General features: G+C 47.2%; 11 protein-coding genes across 11 annotated transcripts; 3 read left to right on the plus strand and 8 right to left on the minus strand.

Annotated features, from left to right (window-relative positions):
* Positions 1 to 1,658, minus strand: AGABI2DRAFT_221042 (hypothetical protein; the record flags this gene model as incomplete). Its single annotated transcript, XM_006460754.1, has 5 exons — positions 1,641 to 1,658; positions 1,459 to 1,581; positions 708 to 1,408; positions 308 to 656; positions 1 to 255 (listed from the first exon to the last, which is right to left on the minus strand). Coding segments are annotated over exons 1-5 (1,440 nt in total), but the record flags the coding sequence as incomplete, so codon positions are not given.
* A 64-nt stretch (positions 1,659 to 1,722) lies between these two features.
* On the minus strand, positions 1,723 to 4,376 carry AGABI2DRAFT_204063 (hypothetical protein). Its single transcript, XM_006460755.1, has one exon. The coding sequence runs from the start codon at positions 4,371 to 4,373 to the stop codon at positions 1,737 to 1,739; it is 2,637 nt and encodes an 878-aa protein (XP_006460818.1). The 5' UTR covers positions 4,374 to 4,376; the 3' UTR covers positions 1,723 to 1,736.
* A 63-nt stretch (positions 4,377 to 4,439) lies between these two features.
* AGABI2DRAFT_70404 (hypothetical protein) lies at positions 4,440 to 5,649 on the minus strand (the record flags this gene model as incomplete). The annotated part of the gene is made up of 5 exons (XM_006460756.1): positions 4,440 to 4,680; positions 4,729 to 4,845; positions 4,942 to 5,240; positions 5,298 to 5,367; positions 5,417 to 5,649. The coding sequence occupies 5 exons, from the start codon at positions 5,647 to 5,649 to the stop codon at positions 4,440 to 4,442; spliced, it is 960 nt and encodes a 319-aa protein (XP_006460819.1).
* Positions 5,650 to 5,982: 333 nt separating this feature from the next.
* Positions 5,983 to 6,537, minus strand: AGABI2DRAFT_135916 (hypothetical protein). The gene is made up of 2 exons (XM_006460757.1): positions 6,143 to 6,537; positions 5,983 to 6,091 (listed from the first exon to the last, which is right to left on the minus strand). Exons 1-2 carry the CDS (start codon positions 6,254 to 6,256, stop codon positions 5,993 to 5,995), a joined length of 213 nt encoding a protein of 70 aa, XP_006460820.1. The 5' UTR covers positions 6,257 to 6,537; the 3' UTR covers positions 5,983 to 5,992.
* A 51-nt stretch (positions 6,538 to 6,588) lies between these two features.
* Positions 6,589 to 9,963, minus strand: AGABI2DRAFT_117743 (hypothetical protein; the record flags this gene model as incomplete). The annotated part of the gene is made up of 16 exons (XM_006460758.1): positions 6,589 to 6,679; positions 6,727 to 7,335; positions 7,394 to 7,429; positions 7,479 to 7,615; positions 7,669 to 7,892; positions 7,945 to 8,222; positions 8,271 to 8,339; positions 8,387 to 8,541; positions 8,598 to 8,951; positions 9,001 to 9,109; positions 9,162 to 9,427; positions 9,482 to 9,536; positions 9,591 to 9,607; positions 9,660 to 9,751; positions 9,799 to 9,804; positions 9,861 to 9,963. 16 exons carry the CDS (start codon positions 9,961 to 9,963, stop codon positions 6,589 to 6,591), a joined length of 2,601 nt encoding a protein of 866 aa, XP_006460821.1.
* Positions 9,964 to 10,685: 722 nt separating this feature from the next.
* AGABI2DRAFT_192415 (hypothetical protein) lies at positions 10,686 to 12,900 on the plus strand. The gene is made up of 9 exons (XM_006460759.1): positions 10,686 to 10,739; positions 10,788 to 10,868; positions 10,924 to 11,006; positions 11,055 to 11,212; positions 11,263 to 11,436; positions 11,493 to 11,623; positions 11,675 to 12,153; positions 12,206 to 12,396; positions 12,447 to 12,900. The coding sequence occupies exons 1-9, from the start codon at positions 10,707 to 10,709 to the stop codon at positions 12,842 to 12,844; spliced, it is 1,728 nt and encodes a 575-aa protein (XP_006460822.1). The 5' UTR covers positions 10,686 to 10,706; the 3' UTR covers positions 12,845 to 12,900.
* Positions 12,901 to 12,972: 72 nt separating this feature from the next.
* On the plus strand, positions 12,973 to 14,375 carry AGABI2DRAFT_192416 (hypothetical protein). The gene is made up of 7 exons (XM_006460760.1): positions 12,973 to 13,029; positions 13,081 to 13,149; positions 13,198 to 13,451; positions 13,503 to 13,680; positions 13,739 to 13,912; positions 13,960 to 14,041; positions 14,092 to 14,375. The coding sequence occupies exons 1-7, from the start codon at positions 12,999 to 13,001 to the stop codon at positions 14,306 to 14,308; spliced, it is 1,005 nt and encodes a 334-aa protein (XP_006460823.1). The 5' UTR covers positions 12,973 to 12,998; the 3' UTR covers positions 14,309 to 14,375.
* A 17-nt stretch (positions 14,376 to 14,392) lies between these two features.
* AGABI2DRAFT_117746 (hypothetical protein) lies at positions 14,393 to 16,684 on the plus strand (the record flags this gene model as incomplete). The annotated part of the gene is made up of 3 exons (XM_006460761.1): positions 14,393 to 15,059; positions 15,112 to 15,196; positions 15,250 to 16,684. 3 exons carry the CDS (start codon positions 14,393 to 14,395, stop codon positions 16,682 to 16,684), a joined length of 2,187 nt encoding a protein of 728 aa, XP_006460824.1.
* A 31-nt stretch (positions 16,685 to 16,715) lies between these two features.
* Positions 16,716 to 18,839, minus strand: AGABI2DRAFT_135920 (hypothetical protein). Its single transcript, XM_006460762.1, has 8 exons — positions 18,407 to 18,839; positions 18,235 to 18,345; positions 17,741 to 18,186; positions 17,426 to 17,670; positions 17,307 to 17,369; positions 17,015 to 17,251; positions 16,917 to 16,955; positions 16,716 to 16,862 (listed from the first exon to the last, which is right to left on the minus strand). Exons 1-8 carry the CDS (start codon positions 18,627 to 18,629, stop codon positions 16,781 to 16,783), a joined length of 1,446 nt encoding a protein of 481 aa, XP_006460825.1. The 5' UTR covers positions 18,630 to 18,839; the 3' UTR covers positions 16,716 to 16,780.
* A 1,982-nt stretch (positions 18,840 to 20,821) lies between these two features.
* Positions 20,822 to 22,870, minus strand: AGABI2DRAFT_192418 (hypothetical protein). Its single transcript, XM_006460763.1, has 7 exons — positions 22,525 to 22,870; positions 22,304 to 22,470; positions 22,021 to 22,252; positions 21,774 to 21,968; positions 21,627 to 21,724; positions 21,490 to 21,570; positions 20,822 to 21,438 (listed from the first exon to the last, which is right to left on the minus strand). The coding sequence occupies exons 1-7, from the start codon at positions 22,783 to 22,785 to the stop codon at positions 20,994 to 20,996; spliced, it is 1,479 nt and encodes a 492-aa protein (XP_006460826.1). The 5' UTR covers positions 22,786 to 22,870; the 3' UTR covers positions 20,822 to 20,993.
* Positions 22,871 to 22,891: 21 nt separating this feature from the next.
* AGABI2DRAFT_192419 (hypothetical protein) lies at positions 22,892 to 25,184 on the minus strand. Its single transcript, XM_006460764.1, has 11 exons — positions 24,934 to 25,184; positions 24,762 to 24,878; positions 24,629 to 24,712; positions 24,509 to 24,574; positions 24,385 to 24,448; positions 24,128 to 24,334; positions 24,012 to 24,076; positions 23,702 to 23,956; positions 23,495 to 23,649; positions 23,262 to 23,439; positions 22,892 to 23,205 (listed from the first exon to the last, which is right to left on the minus strand). Exons 1-11 carry the CDS (start codon positions 25,087 to 25,089, stop codon positions 22,981 to 22,983), a joined length of 1,572 nt encoding a protein of 523 aa, XP_006460827.1. The 5' UTR covers positions 25,090 to 25,184; the 3' UTR covers positions 22,892 to 22,980.
* Positions 25,185 to 25,210: the final 26 nt, after the last annotated feature.

Here is a 25,210-nt window from a genome sequence, read left to right on the forward strand (position 1 = left end):
CAACGCGTTTCTTTGAATAATTCTGCTCGATTTTTGTCTTCCCTTCGACATCACCATCGGGCACAGGAACATCGAGGGGGGCAACAGGAGGAGCGGCTAGCAGATGCTGGGCAGTTGTTGCCTCTGCAGCATCGATACCAGCCTTTCCGGCGCAGTATGATACGTGAATAACAGAGTGGCAGCATGCATAGCCCCAAGTTCCACTCGAGGCGTCGTACCAGGAACCCCAAACTGAAGTATGATTATTGATGTAGACTGAAGGAGATTTGATGAGCAAGTAAAAGAGAAAAACAAAACAAGTATTTACCATCTTCAGGGTATTTGGATTTGTTCTTTGCCCTTTCCCTTCCCTTGACGACCTGTCCTGTTCGCGAATACTCGACATAATCCTCCGTTTGCCCTTGCCGAAGTTCGGATGGTGCGGCCTGTAGGAATTCTTCACCCCCATACTTGGCCAAGATGCTAACCTTCGTCGTATCTTTTAGCTCCGCTTTCTTTTCCCTGAACTCCTTGTGTAGGAGCTCGCCAGCGGTAGGGTTTGCGTTCAGATGTACGTCATTTCCACGCGCGGCGGCATTCCACGCGAATAGTTGTAAGTTCTGAACATCTGTGGCCTCTCCCGTATAGCGGAAGAAATTCTCGCCAGCAAATTTGGCCTAAAGTAGATTATAAATATATCATAGGCCTAAGGGAAACTAAAGACTCACATCCTCCGCGGCGACATTTTTAACGGGTGCATCTCGCATAGAACGTGTCTTGGGATCATAGTATGCACTTTCGGGATCCAAGTTGAGAAGGTATTTTGCGGTGTCTTCTCGAATACGTAGGTTTCGAACCGTGATGCGGGTCTTTGTATCCAATTTTTGACCCACAGCATCAGCCGCATCAGCATATTTGTCCTCGTCTGCATCTTCCTCGTCACTTGAACCGAAGTCAGGAGCCCCGTCCTTCCCTTCTGTCTTTCCTGCCTTGGCCACCTTTCGCACCACCGCCAAATCCGTAGTCGTCTGCTTGTCAATTTCCTCTTCCCTGAGTTTCTGTCTTGCAGACTCCATCGCGGCATACTGCTCATAAACTCTTGAATGTTCTGCCGGGTCATATCCATTATACCTATCCCGCTTTGCATCATATCCAACAGCAATATCCTGGTCAACATCATCGGCTTGGATATCTTTGTTGGTATATTTTGCGCCCTTCTTCCTCGGCCGTTCTAAACAATCCTTTTTTGAATGTGTCATCGCACCGCAGTTCTCGCAAGCGCCTTTGCGGTACTTTTTCGCCGCTGGTCCGGCCTTCACCCCTCGTTCATACCAGTTGTCGAGCTTGGATGACTCCTGCTCAGGTCGACGCTGATGGCTCAGAGAGGGTGCACCAGTATCAAGATACCATGGTGCCTGTGATATATATTCTAGGCACAATATTAGACAATTGTTGACTCTCAAGACAAACAAAACGCACGGGGAATGTGAGGGTTGATAGGCTTTCCCTCCTCGTCAAGAGCTGCTGGTGCAGTACCGGCCTTTCGTGCTGCATCCAAGTCTTTTTGACGCCGAAACTCCTCGCGTGATAATTTTCCAATAGCTATTAGAGGAAGACATTCTCAGTTTATCCATTCCACAGAAACGAGAAAACATACACACTAGCTGAGGCCATGGTGGTTGACTCCGTTGCACCGCTCCGAGTGCCCAAGGGGTCAGATGTTATGATCAATTATGTCAGCATATCTATTTATGTGACTACTCTAGCCCACGCAATCTAGCTATGTCAGCAAGAATCGAGTCTGCAGTATCCTCATTGTCTTCCAACTTCGCTCTCATGTCTTCCTCTTCCATCTCCACATACATCCTCCATTTTTCCAGTCCCTCGTGCTCCACATTCAGCGCGCGTACAATGTTCATCAGATATTCTAGATCAGACGCAAGTTGGGCTGCACCGGCGGTCGACAAAGAAGAGATTGCTGGTAAAATCTCTTGAGTGACGTATCCTATGAATGTATGGCCGAGTGAGAGAAGCCATGCAGATGAGACTGCTTCAGGGTCAGCGACACTCGTCTTGCTGGTAAACGACACAGAGGCTCGTCGCATATGACCTCCGCTTGGAACTGGAGTCTCTGTGACCAAAGACTCCGTAAGACCTTTGAGCATCTCGAAATCTAGATGTGGAAGTGTTTGAAGTGCAAAGGACAGCGCGTCATCATCAGCATAGACTTCAAAGAGTCTTGGTAAATTGAGCAATCCTCCAGCAACTTTCTGCATCGTCTCGCTGGGCGGTAGCGAGAAAGTCGGTACTTTGAGGTCAGTTTCTGACTTTCTTGGGTCCCCCGCTGCAGACCACATCATTGAAGAGGAATAAGAACTAAGATGTTGGCGTAATGGGGACAGGATCGTCTTCTGAAGAGCATTTTGACACGTTTGAGCGAAGTGGAATAATGCTCGGCGCGCATTCGTAAGCAATGGTTCATGAGGGGGGTGAGTTTGACCAGGGCGAAAATGAGTCGAGTCATTCTCAATAGTGTCCAGTAGCGTTCGAAGCTCGACTGAGTTGAGCGTCGACTGCTCAAGAAGCTGCCCTTCGCCTCGTACTGGCCCTATGGTAAAGTTGACAGGATCGTCCTTTGCCATGCGGAACTGCGATGCAATCTGAGCCAAGTAATTCCGTAACTTCATCTCAAATCCGGCCAGCCGCTCAGAGATCGTGCGCGCAGACGATAGTAAATGTAGACACAGCTGAATATTGGACCAGTCATGAGCCGTGTAGTCCAGATCCGCTAGGTCCTCGTCCTCGACAACCGATTTATCTATCGACACGGTTTTCGGCCTATTCGTTTGTAACTCTGTTGCCCACGATTCCATGAACGACTTGAATAGACTATCCAGGGCCCAAATAAGGCCTACTGCCCCATACCCGTGTGTCAGTGCATTACACCTGCCCATACTTCCTTCGGCAAGGCCAAAGATATCAACAGCCCGCTCTCGCAACAACCTTGGTCGAGCAACATCCTCCACTCGTTCTTTCGCATCACTAGCCGTTATTTCAGCTAGAGAATGCTCCAGAAATCGCTTCTCCAAAGAGCCATAGTCTGTTTGAAAATCAAGAAAGGGCTGAAATAGTTCCTGCTCCCATTCCATAACTTCGCTCGCCTGAGAGAGCGCTTGTTGAATCCCACTAGACGGCACGGACTTGTTTGGGCCATGGCGCCAAGATATCGACATTCGAGTCGAGCGTCTTCGAGCGTGTGTTGGTTTCTCGGAGATGCTCGAACGTCGTGGCATTGGTGCATCCGTCGCGAATTCGACTTTCTCCATGATTTTTCCGACAGAAATAGCAAAGTCTTCAGTTAGGCGCAATGCCGAAATAAGTTCGGTGAGTACCACGTCGTTTTTTCTTTCGGCAAGAGAAGACAACCTTTGTGGATAGGTGGGTTGGAGTGCTGAGAGTGTGGACGCAATAAATGAAGAAAGTGTATTACGCGGGTCGGGAAAAATGGAGCATATTGGAGCACGTTCAATGTTCAGGATAGAGGACAAGGCATCGTAGAATTTGCGGAGAAATTCGATGAATGTTTGGCGATCATCTCGCGTTTCTTCCTCGGAAACCTCACCGCACTCAGCAAGCCGAGTTGTCTGCCACAAGGTGATTACACTCGACCTGCGAGCAGCGTAATAGTAGTTGCGAAACTCTGATTCGCGCTGGATGATGGAAAAGATCGCAAAATACTCCTTGCAGCTTGCAACGTCTTGTGCATTTATAGCCAACACCAGAGCCGAACTCAAGGAAGCTTCAAGTTGATTTTGCAGGTTTATCATAAGATTTCGCCTCGGGTCGTATTCAGGAGTGTTTTGGAAGACCACCATGCTTTTGCTGGCATCCGAGAGTCGCTCCGCCGCCTTGGCATAAGTCTTCTCCGCGATGAGAGATGTCACTTCCATCTCCAATGTACTCCAACTCTCAGCTTCCCGTAGAACTTCCCTCACTGATTCCATTCGGCTCTTGATGAGATCTAGCTCGTGCAATTGTCTGAGGACAACATCCGTGCTGGGGGGCAGTGTATCGCGTGCCTGATGGAGGATGGTCGTAAGGTTACTCTGCAATGCCAGTGCCCCATCTTTCATAAAATGAAGGTCATAAGCAAGCCGAGGAATTCCACGCGATACATCGTCAATAATATGTTCTAACCGGGTTGATGAGTCCTCCGAGGCGATGTCTAGGGTTGTAAGGAGTTGAGTGATTTGTTGGTCAAGCTTTGTAAGGCTGGCGACGCCGATATTGAGACCATCTGAGTCGTCAGAGGGTATGAGGGTGTCGTTGATCCAGGAGATAACTTCACCACACTGCTCGAGGGAGTCAACTACTTCGGCTGTGGATGTCGACATGGTAAAATTGGAAACTTGCTATGCCGTGTTTGTATGCTGATATTATATGTATTAGTGGGTACAGATTTACGCTATATGGACGAGTAGCGGTATAACCTCAATGCGCTCATTTTCTGAACTAACGGGTAAACCCATATTCGACCAACAGGGGTCACAAAGGAACGACGGACTCTCTCCAAGGCGATCGTCATTGACAATGGACCATACAGCTGGAGACTTTTCGCAAGCCCGACATATATCCAATGGCTGAGGAGTCTGCTGAAGTGTGATTGGATAGCCCGAGCGCGAATCCGAAGGGTGGAGAATCCTACACAAGCTCAGTTTCTCTGACGTGCTAAACAAATCAGTGGCTCACCGAATCTGCTCTATCACAAAATAATGTTCGCAATTTCCCTGGTGCAACATCCAATAAGGCTCATTGACACGGAGAGACAACGACGATATCCTGGTCTCACGCAGAGATCCAGATGCTCTTCGCACGGAAATAGTTGACTTTGTTGCGAGATGATCGATTAGTTTTCTAAACTGCTGATGAGGAAACGAAAGATCGACGTTGTGACTTCAATACCTGGAGTGATCATCTTCACCGCCTTCCCCGTATGCTTCCCCCTCGATGCAGATGACATTACAGGACGGACGGGGGTCTTCAATCTCGTAGGTTTGAACCGAGCTGTGTGACGACACTTGTGTCGCATAAGGTGCACACGGGATAGCTCTGCAGACGTCTTGCAAAGTCTGGGACGATAAAAATGCGTGCTGTGACAAACGAGCAACAAAAGAGGGGTTCCAAGAGACCTTGTTATACACTGCAATGACCACAATAGCATCATCAATTGTGACATTTGCCGCTCGACTGGACGTAAATTTCTGAAAAGCAGGTTCAGATGAACTATCACCGCCTGAAGACAAGTTGGAAATTTTTACGAGTCTTTCAAAGGCATTCTGATCCGAGTTTTTGGACGTTCTGACAAAGGCACTAGTGCTCAGGGGAAAACTATCCGCTGTGTCAGCTTTATCTATCAATGAACCCAACCGATGCTTACACCCAACTCGAGAGTTGTATATCATTGATATTTTCATGTAGCACTCTCGCTTCCGCTGGAAGTGCGTCGGGCGCGGGAAGGTATGACCCACGAATAGACCGGCTGGACTTGGTTTTATCTGGTTGGAGTGCAAGGGTGATTCGATCATGCTCTTTCAGCAAAAAAGAAGAGAGTGTGGGGTCATTCCATGTCCTTTCGGCTTCGTTCTTCAGACTATGTATGCTATGGAACATCAGAAAGGCAGTCAATGGCTATATCAGTTGAATCCCACCTGCATTCAGTCGCAAGAGCAGCCTTCCTATCGTCAGGGATACCAGACCACTTGAATTCAAAAGCCCGTATGCAGTTTTTCTCCTCCTCTATTGCCGTGCGAGAGAAGTGTGCGACATTGACAGCGTCGGATTCTGGGCCAAAATGGGCATCAAGCAGCCTTGGCACATCGTGGATCGATGCAAGGTCCATTTGCATCCCAACAATATGGGTCAGCCACCAGTGACGTCATGTACTACCAAGTATATAAGCCCGCCACTTCGTCGCATATACCCATTCTGCTACTTGTTCTGTGACCTACATCTACTATTTCTCAATACGCTCTTTACTATGGTATCTTTGAGGCTTGTCGTTCCGCTCGCATGCTTGATTGCCACCTCTCTTGCTCTTCCGAGGAATCCTGTAGTAGGTTCTTCTCGTTGCTATTCAGCCTTATCTTGACCGAAATTTCTGTAGGAAGCAATTCAGTGTATCATTAGGGCCCGAGCTACTGATGGCATTTCCGAAACTTGTATTTGTCTTGTCGCCAGAACCTTTGGTCGTAGCGCCGCGTACGAATTTTACCGACATTTCCCATCGGTTTCGAACAACGTGCTGAGAGTTATCGATTCATGCCAACCTATGGAAAAGCGTTCCTCGACATCTCACGTAACCGACGACGGGGGTAATGCTGAACTCGAATTAATCAACCGAGGTCTGTCCGATCATCTCAACCCGACCTTCCCAGATGAAGATGAAGGAGAGGAGTAGATTTTTCAATCATCATTATGTTTGTCGGCTTGCGAGATTTGGAATATCTGTGGCTTCATTATACCGTTATTATACACCGGATATATACCTACTTAATTTGGAAAGTATCTTAAGTCACTTGAGCGCACGTCGGACTGCAAAACTTCCCCAGGTCAATAGATCTGATCGAAGCCTGGATTGGACCCATCCCATATGCCAGTTGACCCATTGAGATTGGTTACAAAGTGATTCCAATCGTCAACGCTATTCGCACCGTCAGTTCATGAACTTACGCTTATCTTGAAACTCACTTGAAATTACTCGGTACGTCCGACCAAAACGCCGCCACATCCTGATTTACCCCGTCGTAGCCCGGTACTGGATGAGAAGACGAAGCTAAGCGTTCTTCCACACCGGGATAGGGCAGAGGGGAGCTGCCTCCTTGCATTTGCGATTGAACGCTGCTGGGTGCCTGCGACACCATACCGAAGTTCATTTGAGCTAGCAACAGGTTACTGAGATCCCATCCTTGGCCAGGTTCTGCGGACGAAGGTGGATGAGTGAGCGAGGGTTGATCTGAATCACCACCAAAGTTCCTGGTCATCGACTGCGGTATATTCGGGATATGTGGCGCGGTCAAACTCGACAATGGGTATGACGACGTTCCTATGTATTCAGGGCTTTTGTGGGTTTGGCTAATCAACGTTGACGTTGCATCTTCGGTAGGAATCACAGGTGGTGGTCGGGATTCGCGCTCAGACCAAATTTTCTGAGGCATATATGAGACAGTTGATGCTGCTGGAGTTGCTCTTAATGGTTGTGTTTGCTCATCGGCATCCCTCGATCGTTTGTCTGACACAAATTTGGTAGCAAAAGTCATCGACCCATCTTGTATTGCCACAAGATCTGTCAGAACGTCACTATAGAGACAAAAAAAAAGAGTACAGTCAGCCGGCTACGCTTATGAAAATATCTTACAAGGGACTTAACAAGAATTTTCCAGCAAGATGCCAACTTGTAAAGAACCTTAAGCAGGACATCGCATCGTCAAGGAAGTACGTACCTTGTCTCTACAGCATGCAACGCATTTATGCAACGCTGAATATCTTTTATTTCCTTTTCCCAGTCAGTCTTCAACCCCGCCCGGCGCCCACCATATAAGTGCAAGGAGAGTATGATTCCAGAGGCAAATGTAGAAATCTGCGAAGAAGATTAGCGTATAAGCCTTGTATAAACATAGCCAGAGACTCAACGATAACACTTGGCGCTTGGTATATCCATCCAGGTCCCTTCGCATCCACGATATGGCTACAGGCTCTAGCTGCGTTGGTGCATATGGCAAGGGACGGAAACGAGAGTGGAGACGCTTTCTGGATGAATGGTCGGTGGATTTGGATTTGGATGTAATAAAACATTGTATGAAGCCAAGCAGATTGGTGTAGGAATGTGGTATTCTCTTGATGAGGATTCCACCGCACTAGAATCATGATAAATGATCCAAAAACTCAGCCTTCTGCCTGCAGACGCACAATGATCAAGCAAAGAGTCTTTCCAATTATTCATGGCTGAGTCTAACTCGGCGACTACGTGCTGCTCCCACTGGTTACCAATGAGCCCTGTCAATAATTTTGATTTCTTGGTGGAGTACAGTGTCCGCAGCGCAAAAGAAAGAATTTCACATAGCCGTAAGTGAGTATTGAAGGCAGAAATTTTGGATGGTTTTCCTGGTGGCTGATTCCAATTTTGCCCAGGATCGGCACATTCCCAGTATTCGTCGTCACACTCTACTGGAAGATCGGCGTCGAAACTGGTGCCCACAGTTAGAACATGCGATCTTGCAAATGATCAGACGCACTCTTCATCATGCATGGCGCAAGGGCGACCAATGAGCGAGCTTGTCAGTCGGTCAAGCATTATCAAAACCCTCGAAGATGCGTAAGATAATGCGCCAGCAAGGTACACAAGCCTTACCAGAAACAACGCCCCCAAAGCTCGCTTACAGCAGTTGGCCTTGAGCCTTCACCCCGGCGACGATGTAATCCTCTTTCCTGTGCAAGCCTTAAGGCTATACCTATTAAATTCCATCCTGCCTGCGGAAGTGAAGTTATCAGATACAAAATGACCAGCTGATGAAGGTGAATGTAAGGGCACTTGAGGAAAGAAATGCAGTCTAATCACGTACGCAGAGATACTGTAGATCAAATAGACTGGGTCTGTCCAGGAGCTTGTTCCTGAACACACAGGTTTGTCGAAAGTATTTGAACCCACCGGAAAGACTGGTCATATCGTTTGGCAAGAAAACACTGGGATCATTGGTATGACGGGAAGATAATGCGCAGACCATGAGGACTACTTGTGCAAATCCTACGTCATGCAGGTGAAGATGGTTGTTAAGATCTTGCTCAAAGGTAGGTCGGTGGAGCAGTGGAAAATATATGTTCAGTCGCTCGAAAAAGAGGGATACTAGTTGGTCAAGAAGGGGTTTCTCTGGAAATTCAAACGACAGATTGTGGGAGTCGACATATTCAGTCTCCCACTGATTACGATCAGCTAGGTATTAGGAGCATCGATAAGGAAAGGCCTACTGGGCGAAGATCCCAAAAGAGTCGACGGCGAAGATTTCTGACAAGGGGGACTCCCTGACCCGTGGCTTCTTCCTTGACACTGTGGGCCTGTTGCAGGAGCATGAGCGCGCTAAATAAAAATAATGAGATCGAATTAAACAGCATATAAAACCAGAACCCACCTTGAGTTCCCGAAAAATCTACCTCCCGCTATATCAATAGACAATTGACCCAGGTGTTCTGCCAGAGCGATATAAGCCAGATCATCCTCTTCTGAAGAATCGTTTTCGCCAAGCCGAGGTGGCGAAGAAACTGCAGCAGAACTTGCCACAGATTGTGGAGTGGGATATGGTAAATCAGGTTTGTGCCTCGGAGTACCGCGAGATTGGGAGGGACTTGGTGAATTCTCAGGCGAAAGGGACTGTTCCATATCCATTTCAGGACGAATCTATCGATTGCTGCAGATGAGGTAGAAGTGGATGCCGAGGAAAAAGCGACATACGTTATGAAGTAATTCTTCCATTTTACTCAGGCGCTCTTCTAGTGCGTGAATGTATCTAAACCACAAAGTTTAGGGCTACAAGTAATTGTACCAACAGAATTAGCCTTACCCTTTCTCAGCTTCTTTCTGCAAACAATCAGCAAAGTAGCAATATTCATACTTCCGGTTCGAGGCTTACTTTGCTGGTATGGCGGGGAATGTTATGAGTACACTCAAGCTTGTCAGTGATACAGTTTGAGCATATTCTATTAGGCATTTCTGCGCTGTTGCCTGAAGAAGATGAGCGAGAAAAATGTTGTACTTGACGAGCACCGCACATTTGACTGTAATATTTAGGTCAAAGGTACAACTTGAGTTACACTGAAAATACTATGCATACTTTTCCTTCTACGGCAGATATCGCAAGCACCGTGGAGGCGTCTCCTCTTGACGTGCTCGTGAGGCTGGAAGTTTTCAGTGCTTTGTTCGCCGTCAGAGCCCATGATAGTTAGAGGCAGAAGAGAATTGAGATATAGCCGGAGGAGAAATGAGATAAAAACGGAATGAAGTAATCATAGTCTGATGTGAGACTTTTTCAAATGGTCTTAAGTTTCCGAAAACGCGTGCAGATTAACAACTCGGTCCGTAAATTTCGATACGAGTGTAAGCATACATGTATGTCGCAATCTAGCGTTTTCTGTGGGTTACGGCCTCTTAGATTGTCCGAATATTTGTAATGAGGGTTGAAACATTGGTTAAAACCGCTGCTTTGTACATATACTGTCACAATGTCTATATGCTATCTCTGGATTCCAGCCGCATAACAAGAATTGGCATCATGTATTTTGGGCTTGACAACGATGCGGATCCATCGTATAGGAATCCTCCGGGCAGACTTACTGTTGCGATGAACATCGTATTTTACCACGCGCCCGTCCCTTTAGTATTTCGACATCTGGCATTGATGGGCAAGTCTTTTACTGTATTAGTAACCGCAAGTCGGCTACTTGGTAATTTAGTCATTTGATTGGTAATTCAGCATCACTTCCTCATGACTTCCTCATGATCAGCGACGAGGGTAAACAAGAGCAAATAGTCATAAGGAAGTCTATTGACATCTTGTGCATTCTCGATGATGGCGTGATCGTGAACCATCTTTGCTGTGACTAACTCTCTTATATTCTGCACCTTTTGAATCTCGGATGTATAACTCACTCTCTTCCTTCCTATTCGTGGACCACAGAAAATGGCCAATTCTCCTCATGGTGGCGTCCTCAAGGTTTTTGCATTTTTTCCTTTAGGAGGCGTGTAGTCTAACTCGCTCCAGGACCTAATTGCTCGTGACGTTCGCATTGCTAATGAGCTGGAAGAAGAAACCCAGTCGCTTCCGAATATCATTCTCACTGAAGTCAGTAACGAATTGGATCATGACAGCAACTAATTAATGGATGTCATTTCTTCAGCGTCAACTATGTGATCTTGAACTGATCATGAACGGTGGCTTTAGCCCTCTGGAGGGTTTCATGAACGAGGCTAACTACACCAGGTATGTCCGTTAGGTGGCACGAACACTTGCTTGCTGACTTCTCATCAGTGTCGTGGATAATTTGCGCCTCGTCAATGGAACGCTTTTTTCCATGCCAATTACCCTCGACGTCTCGAAAGCAGACATCGAGAGCATAGGTATCATGCCTGGATCTCGAATAACATTGCGAGACCCGCGTGATGACGAGGCCCTGGCTATAATTACCGGTATGTATGTTACATCTAGACTTAGATGAAAAGCCACTCAAGTCCGTTAGTGGACGATGTCTACAAACCTGACCAGGTCAGAGAGGCCATCCGGGTCTTCGGTGCGGATGACCCCGCACATCCATCCGTAGCCTACCTTCGTAAGAACGTGAAGGAGTTCTATGTTGGGGGTAAGGTGCAAGCCATCCGTGCACCTATACATTTTGATTACGTCGCTCTCCGATGTAGGCTATATGACTTTAAAGCTCTTTCTATATCTTTGTGCTAATGGTATCGTTAGATACGCCTGCTGAGCTTCGTGCTCATTTTACAAAACTTGCGTGGCGCCGTGTTGTTGCCTTCCAGACCAGAAACCCTATGCACCGTGCTCACCGCGAACTAACGGTTCGCGCTGCTCGCCAACACCGAGCTGTAAGAAATCCATCTATGTCCATAAAAAAACTCCCCTCACGAGAGTCATAGAATGTTCTCATCCATCCCGTCGTTGGACTCACCAAGCCCGGCGATGTGGATCATTATACCCGTGTTCGTGTATACGAAGCTATTATGCAAAAGTACCCTAACGGAATGGGACACCTCGCTCTTCTTCCCCTGGCCATGCGGATGGCCGGTCCTCGCGAGGCCGTTTGGCATGCTATTATCCGCAAAAACTTCGGAGCAACACATTTCATTGTGGGCAGAGACCACGCAGGTCCCGGAAAAAATTCTCTTGGAAAGGATTTCTATGGTCCTTATGATGCCCAGGATTTGGTTATGAAGTACCGAGATGAATTACAAATCGAAATGGTTCCCTTCCAGCAAATGACATATCTACCTTCAACGGACGAATACCAACCTGTTGATGAGGTTCCCAAGGGCGTTCAAACCCTTGATATTTCTGGGACTGAACTTCGAAGACGATTGCGTACAGGTGCTCCTATCCCTGATTGGTTCAGTTACGAGTGAGCGTCAACTGCTACTCAGTGTGTTCCTCGAAACTGATCCGCCTTCCAGCGCTGTTGTGAAAGTTCTCCGTGAAAGCTATCCTCCTAGACACAAGCAAGGCTTTGTACTTTTCTTCACCGGCCTTCATAACTCGGGAAAGGACCAAATTGCCAAAGCATTGCAGGTATCTCTCTATGAACAAGGTGGACGCAGCGTTTCGCTTCTCCTAGGAGAGACCGTTCGTCAAGAACTTTCAGCAGGCAGGTGTCTATCACTTCAAACACATAGCAGGGTCTCATCTATGTTGCAGAACTTGGTTACTCTCGCGAAGACCGCCACAAAAACCTGCAACGCATCGCTTTCGTTGCTGCAGAGTTAACGAGAGCTGGTGCAGCTGTTATTGCTGCTCCCATTGCCCCACACGAAGCTTCTCGTGAGGCGGCTCGTGAAACCATCCTACAAAATGGTGGCGCCGGCGCTAACGTGTTCCTCATCCATGTTGCGACCCCTCTAGAGTACTGCGAGAGGACGGACAGAAAGGGTCTCTTTGCCAAGGCTCGTCGTGGTGAGATTGTTGGCTTCAGCGGCGTTGATGATTTGTATGAGGTGCCCAGCAAAGCCGATATTACTGTAGATGTGTCCAGGCAAGGCGTCCCTGAAATTGTTCACAGCATACTTTTGCTTCTAGAAGCACAGTCACTACTTTAGATACCCTATAGATTTTGTTGTTAAGGCTGCGAGTGATAAATGATACCTAAAGGCTAATTGCGATTGCGGGACGCCTAAAATAAATAAGCATAAATAACGCGGTCGCGCTGGAAAGATGCATCTGTCAATGCTAACCAAGTTGACGGAGTGTATAATGTCGGCTCAATTTTGTGTACTACCTTCAGGTCAGTCGTCCCATTCATTCTGTAGTGTAGTAGATGTTCATTATGGTCTAGAGGCTGTGCGGTCGCTATGTGCTTGTGAAGAAAAGGTGCCTTATTTGCGGCTTCCGCACCCTAGGACAGGTATGAATGAATTTTTCCGCATTAGGGGCCATTGACAAGTATTACCAGATATTCCTTCTCTCTTCCTTCCAATAGATAATGGTGACGTGGCTACAAATCAAGTTCTGGAACTACAGGCGATAAACCCAATGGACTCTCGGTCTTGGTTTCTGGGAAATGAAGTGATCGCTGGTGTGGGTTTTACGCTGTCATCAATACACTTTCTAATCAGCTTTGCGTCCATGACAGATGGAAAATTACTGTTAATGACCCCTGTTGATCCAGTGTTTCTCCTTTTGCCCGTCCTGTCCTGTATTCAACCGGTAGGCCAGAAATGCACCTCTTAGAAAACTAGATGTTTAAGCGCTGCCTAGAATGATGGATCTGCTGGCCAGTTTAAACCTGCAGATGATATGCTTGAGGAAGCCGCGCTTAGACTCCAGGAGCAATCTCAGTCGCGAAAAGACGGCAGAATATCCAACGAAGATATCTTGCGATTAACGAATCTAAGATGTGCTAGAAATGCGCTTAAGCACATATGCGATATTAAAGGTCGGTGATGATGCTTGAGCGCGGAAATATTACTGACTGCTTCTCACATCATTCGCAGAAATAACTGAGGAGATCACTGTATACCGGTATTCGCGAGAACGTGTTTTGGATTACTTACGCAAAAAAGTGATTCGTCTTTCAACGCCGTCTACACTTGAAAAGTCCAAAACGATCATCCGGAGTCTGGCCAAGGATGGTTTGATGGAGGATGGGAACGAGGAGCTACTCAAGAGTGGGTTAATTCATTGCATCTTACGACCTATGTCCAATGAGCCCCAGTCGGACAGCTGCGAGCTGCTTGCGAGCTTGTTGGCCACTATTTGTCGCCAACCCTGCGAGATATGCTATATGCATCATATGAGTATGCATATATTCATCTCCGCACTAGACTGCTCTGACAGGTCGCGACAGCTTTACGAAATTAGATACATTCTTGAAAAGTGCGATAGACGAAGCAATGACATCGATTGCTGCTTCGCAAAATAAGAAAGCAGGCAATAAAACAACGACAGAAGGTAAGAAGCGGAAAGCTGCGAAGGGTTCACTGGGGGTGGAGACACTGAAAAAGGTGAATGTGGATGGGATGGCAAAGTTGTCGACGTTCTTCAAAAAGGCAGACAAGGTGTAGCTTTCTGAGTTATTTTTGTACGCATATATTTTGCATATTTCCCTTTATCACGTCACTTGCTTCCACCTTTCTCCCTCTTCCCTCATGGACCTTCACAAGTCTCTCCTCGACAAAGCTGTCCAGACGGACTTGTTAGAAGTTACTCGTAACCTGAGTCCTTCCGGGGCTCATACTTTCTCGCACGCTGACTCGCTCGCTTACTCGCAGTCTCTGGATATCTCCCAATCATCGGACACATCCTCGGACTATCATTCTTTGAGCCGTTTTGGTGCATACACCTACTCTGAGATCTCTTTTCTTGATGACTCTCGTCACTTTTCCGACCGTCCTGTCGCGATTGCCGGTCACGCTGCAAAATACGGACAACTGGCCTATAGCAAACCTATAGGGCCTCCAAATGTCAACAACCGTGTTGTCTCTCTTCCGGAAACATCCCCTCCCTATAGGATTGCTCAGGAAAATACCGATAGGGTTGTCTCTATGCCAGAACATTTCGAAGTTTTGCGACACTCAGCCGCGCTCTCAGAGGATTACCTGGACCATTCGGGATGCCTCAATCTGTCTTTAGTCTTGGACGGCGAATCTAATTTGAGAGAGGCCTTTGCCAACTGTACCTTATTTCCTTCGTCTCCTGAGACATCCTCGCCACCGTCCTCTCCAGAATCGGTGATGATTATCGGAAATGATACCCAGGTCCATCCAGCTTTCTTGCGTCCTAAATCTAGCGTTAAAGATGAAGAAAGGAACGGAGGTGCGTGGACGTTTCGTTCAAATGGCAACAATTGCTCATAAGCCGACTGCAGGATGGATTCCGGTGAAAGGCTCCCCTCCAAAACCGATTCCTGCTTTGCACGGTCCGCTCTCGTTGCCGTATGCCAGATGTCCATCGTATGTCAACTCTTTTCCGTGAGAGGGACGCAATTTTTTTGATTGTTCTCTAGTGGTGCAGAAGGTACTCTTGTTGAAGGTGAAGACCTGACACATATGATTTGGGGCCTGGACTCGCATAGCCTACAGGCGGTTCAAGGAAAGCCCACTCCTATTGGCATGCACCGACGCAAGGCCTTCCACCCGAATACTTCTTCACGAAAAGAACCAAATTTGTACCAAGAAGATATCACTTACACCCTGCGGGACCAGGACGTGATCGATCTCTCGCGGCCGGAATTCCATGCGTCTTTGCCAAATGATCTTGTCTCTGTGTCACAGCAAAACCAACCGTCGCGAATCTACCCGAATGTGTTCGAAAATTGGTTGGAAAACGGCAGTGACAAACAAGTCGGTATCTACGAATTTGTTCGGAGGGATTCTCCAATACAACTGTATCCTGGTTCCCTTGGTCTCTCGCAATCCGAAGCCAGATGGAATACTGGGTTAGGGATTGACCTATGGCAATGCGCCCGTGAGAATAGCTCAATTTCTCTTTCTGGATCTGTATTCTCTGGCACGGATAATGGGGACTCACAGTCTCCTCTTGGCTCAAATCGACATATTTTACCAGCCGGTGGCGCTCATCACATGTATTCGATTCCGCTTGGTTTCTCGGACTATGACACACAGACTTCTGGTAATCGTGGACAGCGTTCAGGAATCTTGACTCCCCCAGACACGAGCTCGCCTCAATGGACCCCCCGCTTCCGCCAGACCCATCCAATTGTCATGTCACCAGATGCGTATTATGAGAACAGACAGGGATACATCAGGGTCTCGGATTCTAGGACTCATGAGGAATTGTCGGTCTTGCACAAAGAACTGGAACCCGCGTACCTTGCCGTTGATTTTTGCCGACGAACAATTTCCTCTGAGGCGCCCGATGTTGATAAAACGATTTCATTCGAAGCAGCGCGCCCCTCCATTACTACTGTTCAACCCGCTCTCAAAACCCGTGCAACCCAAAACCGTACTAATCCAATCCATGGGTCGACGCCTCCGTCACCTGTTTCGCCAGATCTTAGGCGGAATCTCTCACAACAACAAACACGATCTATTCCTCTTACCCGCCTGATTCAAAGAAGATTATCCTCAGTAGCTGAAGAGGAGCATGAAATGGAAAACATCACAATTGCACGCGTCGACAAATTTCCCGTTAAGCCATCGGCTACATCATCAATAGTGGCTTCGAAACCGCCAGCATCCAAGGAAGTAGTTCCGGTTCAGAGCCAACGAACACTGCGTTCGTCTGGCGACAACAGGAAACAAAACAAACTGCTCATCAATGTTCCCCTGCCCACCTCAGGAAACGCACCAAACACGGCGATGGCAACAAACAGGCCAGCAGACGGAACTAATGTGAGCGCTGATAAACTAAACATGAAGGCGAAGAAATTTTATAGGAAAAAGAAACATCCAAGGAAGCAGACTGCATCGGAGGCTTGAAGTATGACATATGTTTCTTATTCAATCGTACTAGAAACAATACTTAGTTGTATTTTTATTTCCAAAATATGCGGTATACGATAGCACGGGGAATATTTAAGCCTTAACAAAGAGATCAGTGAACTTGTCAACGGGCATTTTGGCCAGATTCTGGGCATCAGAGACAGTATCCAAAATCCTATGAAACACACTGAGTTAATAGACGAAATAAGGAGGCCAGGGTTAGACGTACTTCTTTTGGCGAGCGTCATCGAAGTGATAAGAAATGTGCCTAGAAATTCATCGGGCTGATCAACATGCTGCTATAGCCAAGCTGTAGGAATCACAGACCTCTTAAATTTATTGATGAGCAAAGGAGTACCCTCAGCACGACGCCTCTTGTGGCCGACGGGGTATTCGACCTCGACCTCGTCGAGGATGGTGCCATCATTAAGTTCAACAAGGAGGGCATTGCCAATGGAGCGCTTCTCTGGATCGTGGTACTCTACACTGAATCGGCTGTCTTCAACACAGTGGATCTTGGCGCGGAGGGCATCAATGCGAGGATCAGCGGCAGAGGCGTCTGTGCTGTAATAAATTGAGGCCAACTGCGTTTGTAAACTCGGGAAAGCTGCAAACTTACTAGCTTTCAGAAGTCAACTCGCCAAAGATGAGAGGATAGGCAACCATGTAGTTGATAGCATGGCTAGAGGAAATAGTGAGCACACATGCTATCGACTGAAGATGAATAGAGATACGTACTCTCGATCAGCGAAGTTATCGAGGGGACCTTGCTTGTCAATGATACGGATGGCAGCTTCCTGGGTGCGAATCCTGACGCTTTTGATGTCATCAGAGGTCCTGCCGATAACCTTGAGCTTATTGTGGACGGTGTGAGCAGCCTCGACGGCAGTTTGCGCATGGAATTCAGCAGGGTAGGAGATCTTGAAAAGGACGTTCTCCATAATATATGAACCATATGGCCTCTGGAATTCAAAGGCTTTGCCCTATGTGTTATGATACATTGTTATATGATCAGCAAGGTTCGGTTCGTTTTGGTAAACTATAAGGACACACCTTGAAGAGGACGTCATAAAAGCCCCAAGTTTTTGCAGTCAAGACTGACGGAAGACCCTTTTCACCTTTCTTCACGAGAAGGGCAAGATTGACTGCTCGAGAACAAGCATCACCAGCAGCCCAAGATTTACGAGGACCCGTATTGGGAGCATGGCGGTAGGTACGAAGGGATTGTCCATCGACCCATGCCTGAGAGATAGCGTCTACAGTTTGATCACGGTCAAGGCCAAGAAGCTTGGACACGACGGCAGTAGAAGCAACTTTGACGAGAACGACGTGGTCGAGACCGACACGGTTGTAGGAATTCAAGAGGGCAAGACCACCCTGAATTTCATGGGCCTTAATCATGGCCTCAAGGATATCATGGACCGTAAGTGGCTGTCCTTGGCGAGCGAGATGATCCGCGACTGCCAAGATAGCACCAAGGTTGTCGGACGGATGACCCCCTGTGGATACAAAGTTAGTGTGAACGAAACAAAGAAGGAGTGACGAACATTCGGCAGCTAAGAAACAGTCGTTGTAGTCGAGCCAGCGGATTTGAGTGCCAATGTTGAAGGCGCCACGGATGGGATCGAGCTGGTGACTCGTTCCTGGAACGCGAGTACCTAATCGTGACAATCCGGATCAATATTGTGGAGAAAGGAAGAGTTGGAAGACAAAGCAGACCATTGGGAACAATAGTACCCTCGACGACAGGGCCCAAAAGCTTGGTACACTCGGGAAAGCGAAGTGCTTCGAGACCACAACCAATGGTATCAATCAGGCAAAGCCTAGCAGTTTCGAAAGCGAGAGGCGAGTCGATTTTATAGCCGTGTACATAGTTGGCGATGTCCTGGAGAACCTTGTCAGGTTCAGGACGTAGGGTAGATTCTCCATGGTGGGCAGACATGAGACGAGAGGCTGAGGTAGAGAAAGCAGAGGTGAAGTTTATCGATTTTCGGAACGCCGGAACGACGAGCGTGGAAGGGCGAGCTGATGGAATGATAAGAGAGCGGAATGGCACCTGGCTGGAACCCAAGAGTCTTCGAGGGCTGGAAACGATTGTCGTGCGTGTCGCAGCTGCCAGCATCTCCACCTTGCTTAACAGCGTTCTCAAATTTGCAACGGAACTTGCAAAGCTTTTATGGATGCTCCGAGCCTTTTTATCACGTGCATTTCAATAACCGAAGGTCGGGCCCGAATCCGAACTCTAGCAGCACCCACCGCCGCCCGAAGCGATGCGGAGAACAACAGCAATATATCCCCCTGATTGTCTTGTTTCGAGTCATTGACAGCAGTTTCTCCTGGGGATGCTCTATTCCTGGAATTGGATTGAATGGCGAATCAAAGGATACGAGGACAAGTGCTCCTGTAACCTTCTGGGATTCGACTTTCCCATTCTGGGGATGAACTTGACTCGAAAGCGAACCTTGAGTCGGTTATAGATTCTGTCTTAAAATTTTGCTCGTACGATCTTTTGCATCATCGATATTTGACAACACCATCAAATGGCTTCGGACGCCGAGTGGGGTGCAGGAAGTGTTCAGCTTCAAGGCCATCGCGAGTACAAGAGACGACGTCTTCACGGTGCATGCGATGTCTGTCGCAAAAGAAAAGTCGGTGTCCTTTTTTCAATCGAGAGTGACGTCTAGCTAAATCTGAACAGTACCGACTTGGAGCTCTAGGCACTGGTTCAGCTGTTCATCTATCCTAGGCAACAGCTCAGAGCTGCTCGATAACAAGTGCTCCAACAGTATTGCCCATGATCTTGAATGTACTTACGATGCGCCCCGTCAAGCCAGCGCCGTGAGGACGAGTTCAAATTGGAACGCGAACCTGATGGTGTCTCGTTGACAGAAAAAAACGCTAAAGGAAAAGGGGTAAGTGTGTTTCATCGTCGAGTCGTTTAATGAGATTTCACCGGATGAAGTATTCAAGCGTTGGAAAGGTGCCTCGGAAGAATGGAACAATTGCTTCATCACGGCGATTTTGTTGATGTTATTTCCAGCCTGACTTGCGTAAGTTTCGTAGGTTCGTCCTGAAGTAATATAATATCGGTGCTCTTTTTCTACTGTCTAATTTTCCGATAGTGTCAAATGTGACCCAAGCTCAGTGACCTCGTCTAGCACATGGAGCCAACCTGGGACCAGGCTATTTCATAGACCAGCTTCATTCAGACAAGGCGACCAGGGTACTTATGACACGCGAACTTCGCTGCATGCATTCAGCCAGGCGATTACATACGGGATCGACCTTCTACCATTATCAGTTGATGATGATGGACTCTTTACTTAGAAGTTCGGTTCCTTCTATGGAGACGAGTCAGAGAAGGGATCTCAGTCAGCTATTGTTGGCTCAGGCGAGTTTTGATATGATGCCGCAGTAACAGAACGCACAAATGCAACAAGGTACTTTTGGACTTTGTCTTCGTCCTTCACCGAGCAATATCTGGCAAGATCGTCTACGTTTTCCACCTTGGATTCTAGCGAAACTGTTCCGGAAACAGCGGCAGTTTGGTCAGATGTTCCGAGTAATTTCAAGTGAGACGTCTTCTTTTTCGGATTAACATTCAATGTGGCGCTGATTCTGCATGAAAATAGCCTTGAAGACTGGAATCTGTTCATGGCAAATATGAATAGCATCGAATGACTTCTGAAGATCCATGTGATACGCAATATATTCTTTACGTCCGACTCGCTTGTGTCTCGCCAATCTTAATGAAAGCCGTCGAAGCTATAAATCATCAGCAGCATGTGCATGTTTCTGAGAAGCACTTCAAAATAGTTTTGACTTTTGATTCTGACATTGATGACTTTACCTTTGCCTCGAGCATCGGATATGTTCTTATCGGTTGGTAGCATGCTGTAAAGCGAAGGCGTATGAGCTATTATGCATCTGTATATGTTCGGTTGTTAAGTTTCAGTGGGTCCTTCAACGAAAACAATGGATTTTCAGAAGACCTTTGCATCTCGAAAAGCGATACCTGTCTTTTTAAAATAGGTAAAATAGACACTTCTTTGAAGGACGTAGCAAAGGACAAAACATATTTTTACTGATGCTAAGCTAGTGATTGAGGACCAGCCATCAAGTTCTCCAATATAAACGAAAGCGAAAAAATTATCTCGAGTGTTTCATTCTCCAGAGAACCTATTTTGTAGTACGACCACAGCAAAATATGCGATAGCGTGGTGAGGCTCTTTCAAGGGCTCGATTATACAAACGAAAAATTAGAAATACAATTTATGGTATACGGTGCGAAATAGGAATAGATCCATCATGTCGGTCCAAAGTGTAAGCCAATAGGTCCTAGAGACGAGTAGATTTCTACGCGACTCTGACTGTTTGGAGGCTCTTTCCCCCCACTGATCCAGCCACTTCTTCTTGAAGGTGCCGAATCTTCCTTGTAAACGATTGTCCGTGGTGTATCTGATGCAAAAGGATTTATCATCGAATTTCCGTCGCTCTGGTCAATTGATACACGACCGAGCCTTGTCTGCGCAACAAAGGAACCTTCGAACTTCTGGTCCATAACCACGTCTGTCGCTGCCAAGCTATTCTGTATTGTGACGCGCACAGGTATGGCAGGTGAGGAGTTGGGTTGGGTGAATGTCACAGTGACAGGCGCATTGAAGTTGTTTATTGTGCCGAAGAAATGCGGGGAGGATAACAAAGAATTGTCGGAAGCAGGTGAAACGAGTGATATTTTAGCATTGATAGATCTGATTCACGTGAATGAGAACAGAATCAAGAACGAAAATGACTTCACTTACTCATCACCAGTATCCAATAGGAATTTTGTTGGAGTGGTGCGGTATATTGGTTTGACGAGGGTTATTGATGCATCGACTATCCTGGATGAATTGGAGTGATAAGTAATTTTCTTCGTAGTCGTCAGATTTATGATTACCCTTTCAGAGTATCCAGAATGAGAGTTTCGGAGGCATTGAACACTCCCATTATGTCTCCTATCATGTTCTTGACAGTTATACAAGGAGCCTGTATATTCTACACCCAGAGTTAATGTACGTCGAACATGCAACACGGAGGGGCATACCGTCACGTTGATCGTCCGGAAGGACCCGTCAATATTGACTGAGCCAAAGTTAATTTTTGTCAAATCTTGAATGTTCTGCGTGAACATTGGCAGGAATACATTGAAATTGGGAATGGTAGTGGGTGTGATAGATTGTGGGAAAACGACTCGGATGTCCATGTCTATCAGGTCATCATCCGTCATGTCGTTGGGGAACTACAATACATATTATGAGTTGATTCTTTCAGGACAATAGAGATAATCGCACAAATATGGAGATTCCACGATCAGGACCATCGTAAGAATAACAAACACGAGTTGCTTCGCGGAGAGCTAGGGTAGACGTGTGTAGGCTCACAGAAATGAAAGCACTGTCACTGTTGAGATTGGGGTCATATTCCACAAGAAGATTTCCAGAAAGTTTGGTGGCAGGTGTTTCATCGAGGGTGGCATTGGAACGAATGGAGATGTCACCCGTCAATGGCAACTGCATATCAAGACTAGACAACACTCTTAGCACGACGCAGATAAGATTGATGATGGACACGTACGTCGCAGTATATAATAGAGGAGCGAGGTTCAATTTTGTTTCATTCCAACTGTTACAAGGCAAGTCGTTGGTATAGGTTATACCCGGGCCAGACGATGCAAATTGGTTCGCCAGTAGATCTGGGTCGGTCAGTGGAAAACCGTCGTCATGTTGTCGGTTCCTCAGCTGCTGGGTTACATATCAGCCATTGTTTGCCTTTTGGAGGGAAGCGGGTTGACTCACTGTTACGATGATCGGTACGCCAACGACGATCGTTAAGAAAGTGTACGTCAACAGGAGGAAGAGAATGGTTCTCCACGTCTTTGACTGATGCCATGACCTTTTACGATCCACAGTAAGGCTCTTCCGGTATTGTGCCTCGGAAGCCTCGTAATCGGGGAGAGGAGAGAAGGAACGTCTTCGTCGGGCAGCGGGCTCCGGGGGACGAACAGTGGGACCATTGTAGGAATCTTGCTTGTGCTGATCATCATTGGCTACGATCATGCTCACCGACACATTGGCAAGACAGGAGAACGAAGAGGGAGCCCGCGGGAGAACGGGAAGGAGAGGTGGCGGAGTCAAGACGGCCTCGCGCCCGGTTGCTGCATCTCTGACCAGCGTAACACTTAGTCATCCTCGCACTTTCCCGTCCAAAAATACAATTAATCTATCATACGTGTCCCTACTGTCCATACTCTCTCAGAGTTCCCCATAATTGGCTCCAGGCCCGCGTTCTTTGTGCAGATTGAACTTCTCGAACAGAGTGAACGTCTGTCCCATCCAACTCCGCAACGTGTCCCATACCGCTCCCGCACACCCGATCGTGCTTTTCTGACATGCCTTGAACAGCGATGAGAACCAGAGTCTCATCGTCAGCAGCGGGATCGTCCGGTACTTCTCGTCTACATGGGGAGACGGTTTCGGCTATAGTCCCGTTAGATGTCTGAATGCCACTAGAATTCGTCATGGTTTCGACCTACTCTTGCGCTGGTAGTTCTCTCTGTCTCTTTTATCAACTTCCGGGATTCCGCCTCGTCTAACTCCTTCCATTCACGACGGAAGTCATCAACCGCACGAATACTCTCGCTAAACCGAAAGAGAGTATTGAATAATGCGATCATTTCGGCTCGATGAAGGAAGTCTCGATTAGTCCTAGGGCTAAAAACTTGTCACAAACCAAAACATATATGGCAAGTTCGAAGCCGCCACTCACTTTAATGCGTTTTCGTCGAGTTCAAATAAAATCTTGAGCGCGGTGGCGAGTCCCGTTGTCTGAATCTTGCCCCAAAGTCTGCACTTATCACAGCCTACACAGTCCATGATACGGGATACATTTCTGAAGTGGGCTTTGAACTCTTCCTTGAGAACCTGGCTCCTAACGTCATTGTTTTGATCTGTAATCGAAGAAAAAGGGACCAACATTCGCATTTTCACCTCTGAATAAGGCACTTTCGTCAAACTTTCCAGCATCTTTGGCAATGCGAACAATCTTGGATAGACAATCCTGGGTCTCAACGTCGTCCTCGGCTTTTCCGGAAGAGCAAAAGTCAAAGGCCGCGAGGTATGGTTCGAGACGAGCGACCGCGCGCAACATAACGATAGTATTGAAATACAGGTGTTGCAGGCGCTCGGGATATGCTGCGACGCGAGATATGAAACAATTCAGATTTGGTCCCTGTATCAAAATCAATGGTCAAACGGATCATCCGACTGCAAATATTCGGACTTACCCATTCGCCCGTCGTCTGGTTTAGATACTCGTGACAAATGTGTGTAGATATCGATGTGTGAAGACCTTGTGCGAATTGAGCTATGATATCAACCGCCAACTGAAACGAAAGCATACCTGATATAAGCTTATAATACACTTTCTTTTCAAGACATTGCTCTGTATCGGGTGCTGATACGAGCGGTAATTTCCCACTTAACAAGCCAGATTCGGATAAACCGAAGCAGTTCTCTTCATAGATGGACTTCCATATCCGCCGCGCATCGTGACCGGAATAACCGGTGTACCTTTCCGGAACCAGTTGGAGGTCGTAGTAATCCCCCTCTATGTGACTCATTAGAGGGGTAACCTGAACGAGATGTGGGAGCACGTACCAGTATTATCATCTAAAAAGCAGTAATCCGAGTCACGGTAGTAGCAACCTGGTAATTCATGCCGCTAGAGGTAAGCGTGGCGGGATCAATCATATCATTTTCACAGATGATGATTTAAACCTACTGTGTCAATTGAATCAGGGTCCACTTTGCTTAAAGCCGCAGCCCTCCATTTTTCAGGTATATCACTCTAATTTGATAAGCGCTTAGTAGTGTTCGGGTTGCCGAAGTGGCGCGAGCTGACCTCGTCGACGGTAGTTATAGCGCAGCCTTCATTAGCACATGAACCATGATCTACCCAGAACGGACATTGGCGGTACAGGTCGACCTTGGGATTTATTAGCCATAGAGAGAGGGGTCACAAGGATGGATCCCACCTGGAAATATCGAAAGAAGGGCATACGGACGAGGTCCGAAAGATTGCTGAGAAGGTTATCGTTCATGCTTTCCACAGTCTCATAGTCGCAGAGAGTGGTCTCTATTGGACCAGTCAGCTAAGAAGCAGCGTGTGAGCAGTGCGGGGACCGTAGATTGGTTGGAAAAACTCACAACAGCGTTTTGACAAGAAGGGATTTTGACTGGTTCATATTCCATAACATGTTGGACCTGATCCTTCCTAACAAAGGTATCTGACAGAAACGATCTCTCGGCCCTCACTGAGACGTTGATGAGTAAGGCGAAGGGGGAGAGGAGAAGGAGTCTCATGGGTATGGGATGGATATGGGAGAGCCAGACAGAAAACAGCGTGGGCGCGGGCCTAATTGAATGCTATAAGAAAGGTCCAAATGCGACTTCCACGTCGCTTATTACAAACTAAAGCAGATGG

This window comes from Agaricus bisporus (assembly GCF_000300575.1).
Source record: "Agaricus bisporus var. bisporus H97 unplaced genomic scaffold AGABI2scaffold_5, whole genome shotgun sequence".
Classification (NCBI taxonomy): domain Eukaryota; kingdom Fungi; phylum Basidiomycota; class Agaricomycetes; order Agaricales; family Agaricaceae; genus Agaricus; species Agaricus bisporus.

Coding starts and splice junctions, on each gene's coding strand:
- AGABI2DRAFT_135916 (XM_006460757.1), bottom strand. CDS start 6,256: ATGTCGGTAAAATTCGTACGCGGCGCTACGACCAAAGGTTCTGGCGAC. Junction 6,092..6,142: donor ATGATACACTGAATTGCTTC/CTACAGAAATTT, acceptor AGAAGAACCTAC/TACAGGATTCCTCGGAAGAG.
- AGABI2DRAFT_192415 (XM_006460759.1), top strand. CDS start 10,707: ATGGCCAATTCTCCTCATGGTGGCGTCCTCAAG. Junction 10,869..10,923: donor CGAATATCATTCTCACTGAA/GTCAGTAACGAA, acceptor TCATTTCTTCAG/CGTCAACTATGTGATCTTGA. Junction 11,213..11,262: donor GGCCCTGGCTATAATTACCG/GTATGTATGTTA, acceptor CAAGTCCGTTAG/TGGACGATGTCTACAAACCT.
- AGABI2DRAFT_192416 (XM_006460760.1), top strand. CDS start 12,999: ATGTCGGCTCAATTTTGTGTACTACCTTCAG. Junction 13,150..13,197: donor GCTTCCGCACCCTAGGACAG/GTATGAATGAAT, acceptor AAGTATTACCAG/ATATTCCTTCTCTCTTCCTT. Junction 13,913..13,959: donor GAACGAGGAGCTACTCAAGA/GTGGGTTAATTC, acceptor AATGAGCCCCAG/TCGGACAGCTGCGAGCTGCT.
- AGABI2DRAFT_192419 (XM_006460764.1), bottom strand. CDS start 25,089: ATGAGACTCCTTCTCCTCTCCCCCTTCGCCTTACTCATCAACGTCTCA. Junction 23,957..24,011: donor ACCAGACGACGGGCGAATGG/GTAAGTCCGAAT, acceptor ATTTTGATACAG/GGACCAAATCTGAATTGTTT. Junction 23,206..23,261: donor AGAGAACTACCAGCGCAAGA/GTAGGTCGAAAC, acceptor ACGGGACTATAG/CCGAAACCGTCTCCCCATGT.
- AGABI2DRAFT_204063 (XM_006460755.1), bottom strand. CDS start 4,373: ATGTCGACATCCACAGCCGAAGTAGTTGACTCCCTCGAGCAGTGTGGT.
- AGABI2DRAFT_192418 (XM_006460763.1), bottom strand. CDS start 22,785: ATGATCGTAGCCAATGATGATCAGCACAAGCAAGATTCCTACAATGGT. Junction 21,969..22,020: donor ATCGTGGAATCTCCATATTT/GTGCGATTATCT, acceptor TATGTATTGTAG/TTCCCCAACGACATGACGGA. Junction 21,725..21,773: donor TCCGGACGATCAACGTGACG/GTATGCCCCTCC, acceptor CTCTGGGTGTAG/AATATACAGGCTCCTTGTAT.
- AGABI2DRAFT_135920 (XM_006460762.1), bottom strand. CDS start 18,629: ATGTCTGCCCACCATGGAGAATCTACCCTACGTCCTGAACCTGACAAG. Junction 18,346..18,406: donor GGGTACTATTGTTCCCAATG/GTCTGCTTTGTC, acceptor TGTCACGATTAG/GTACTCGCGTTCCAGGAACG. Junction 17,671..17,740: donor TTTATGACGTCCTCTTCAAG/GTGTGTCCTTAT, acceptor CATAACACATAG/GGCAAAGCCTTTGAATTCCA.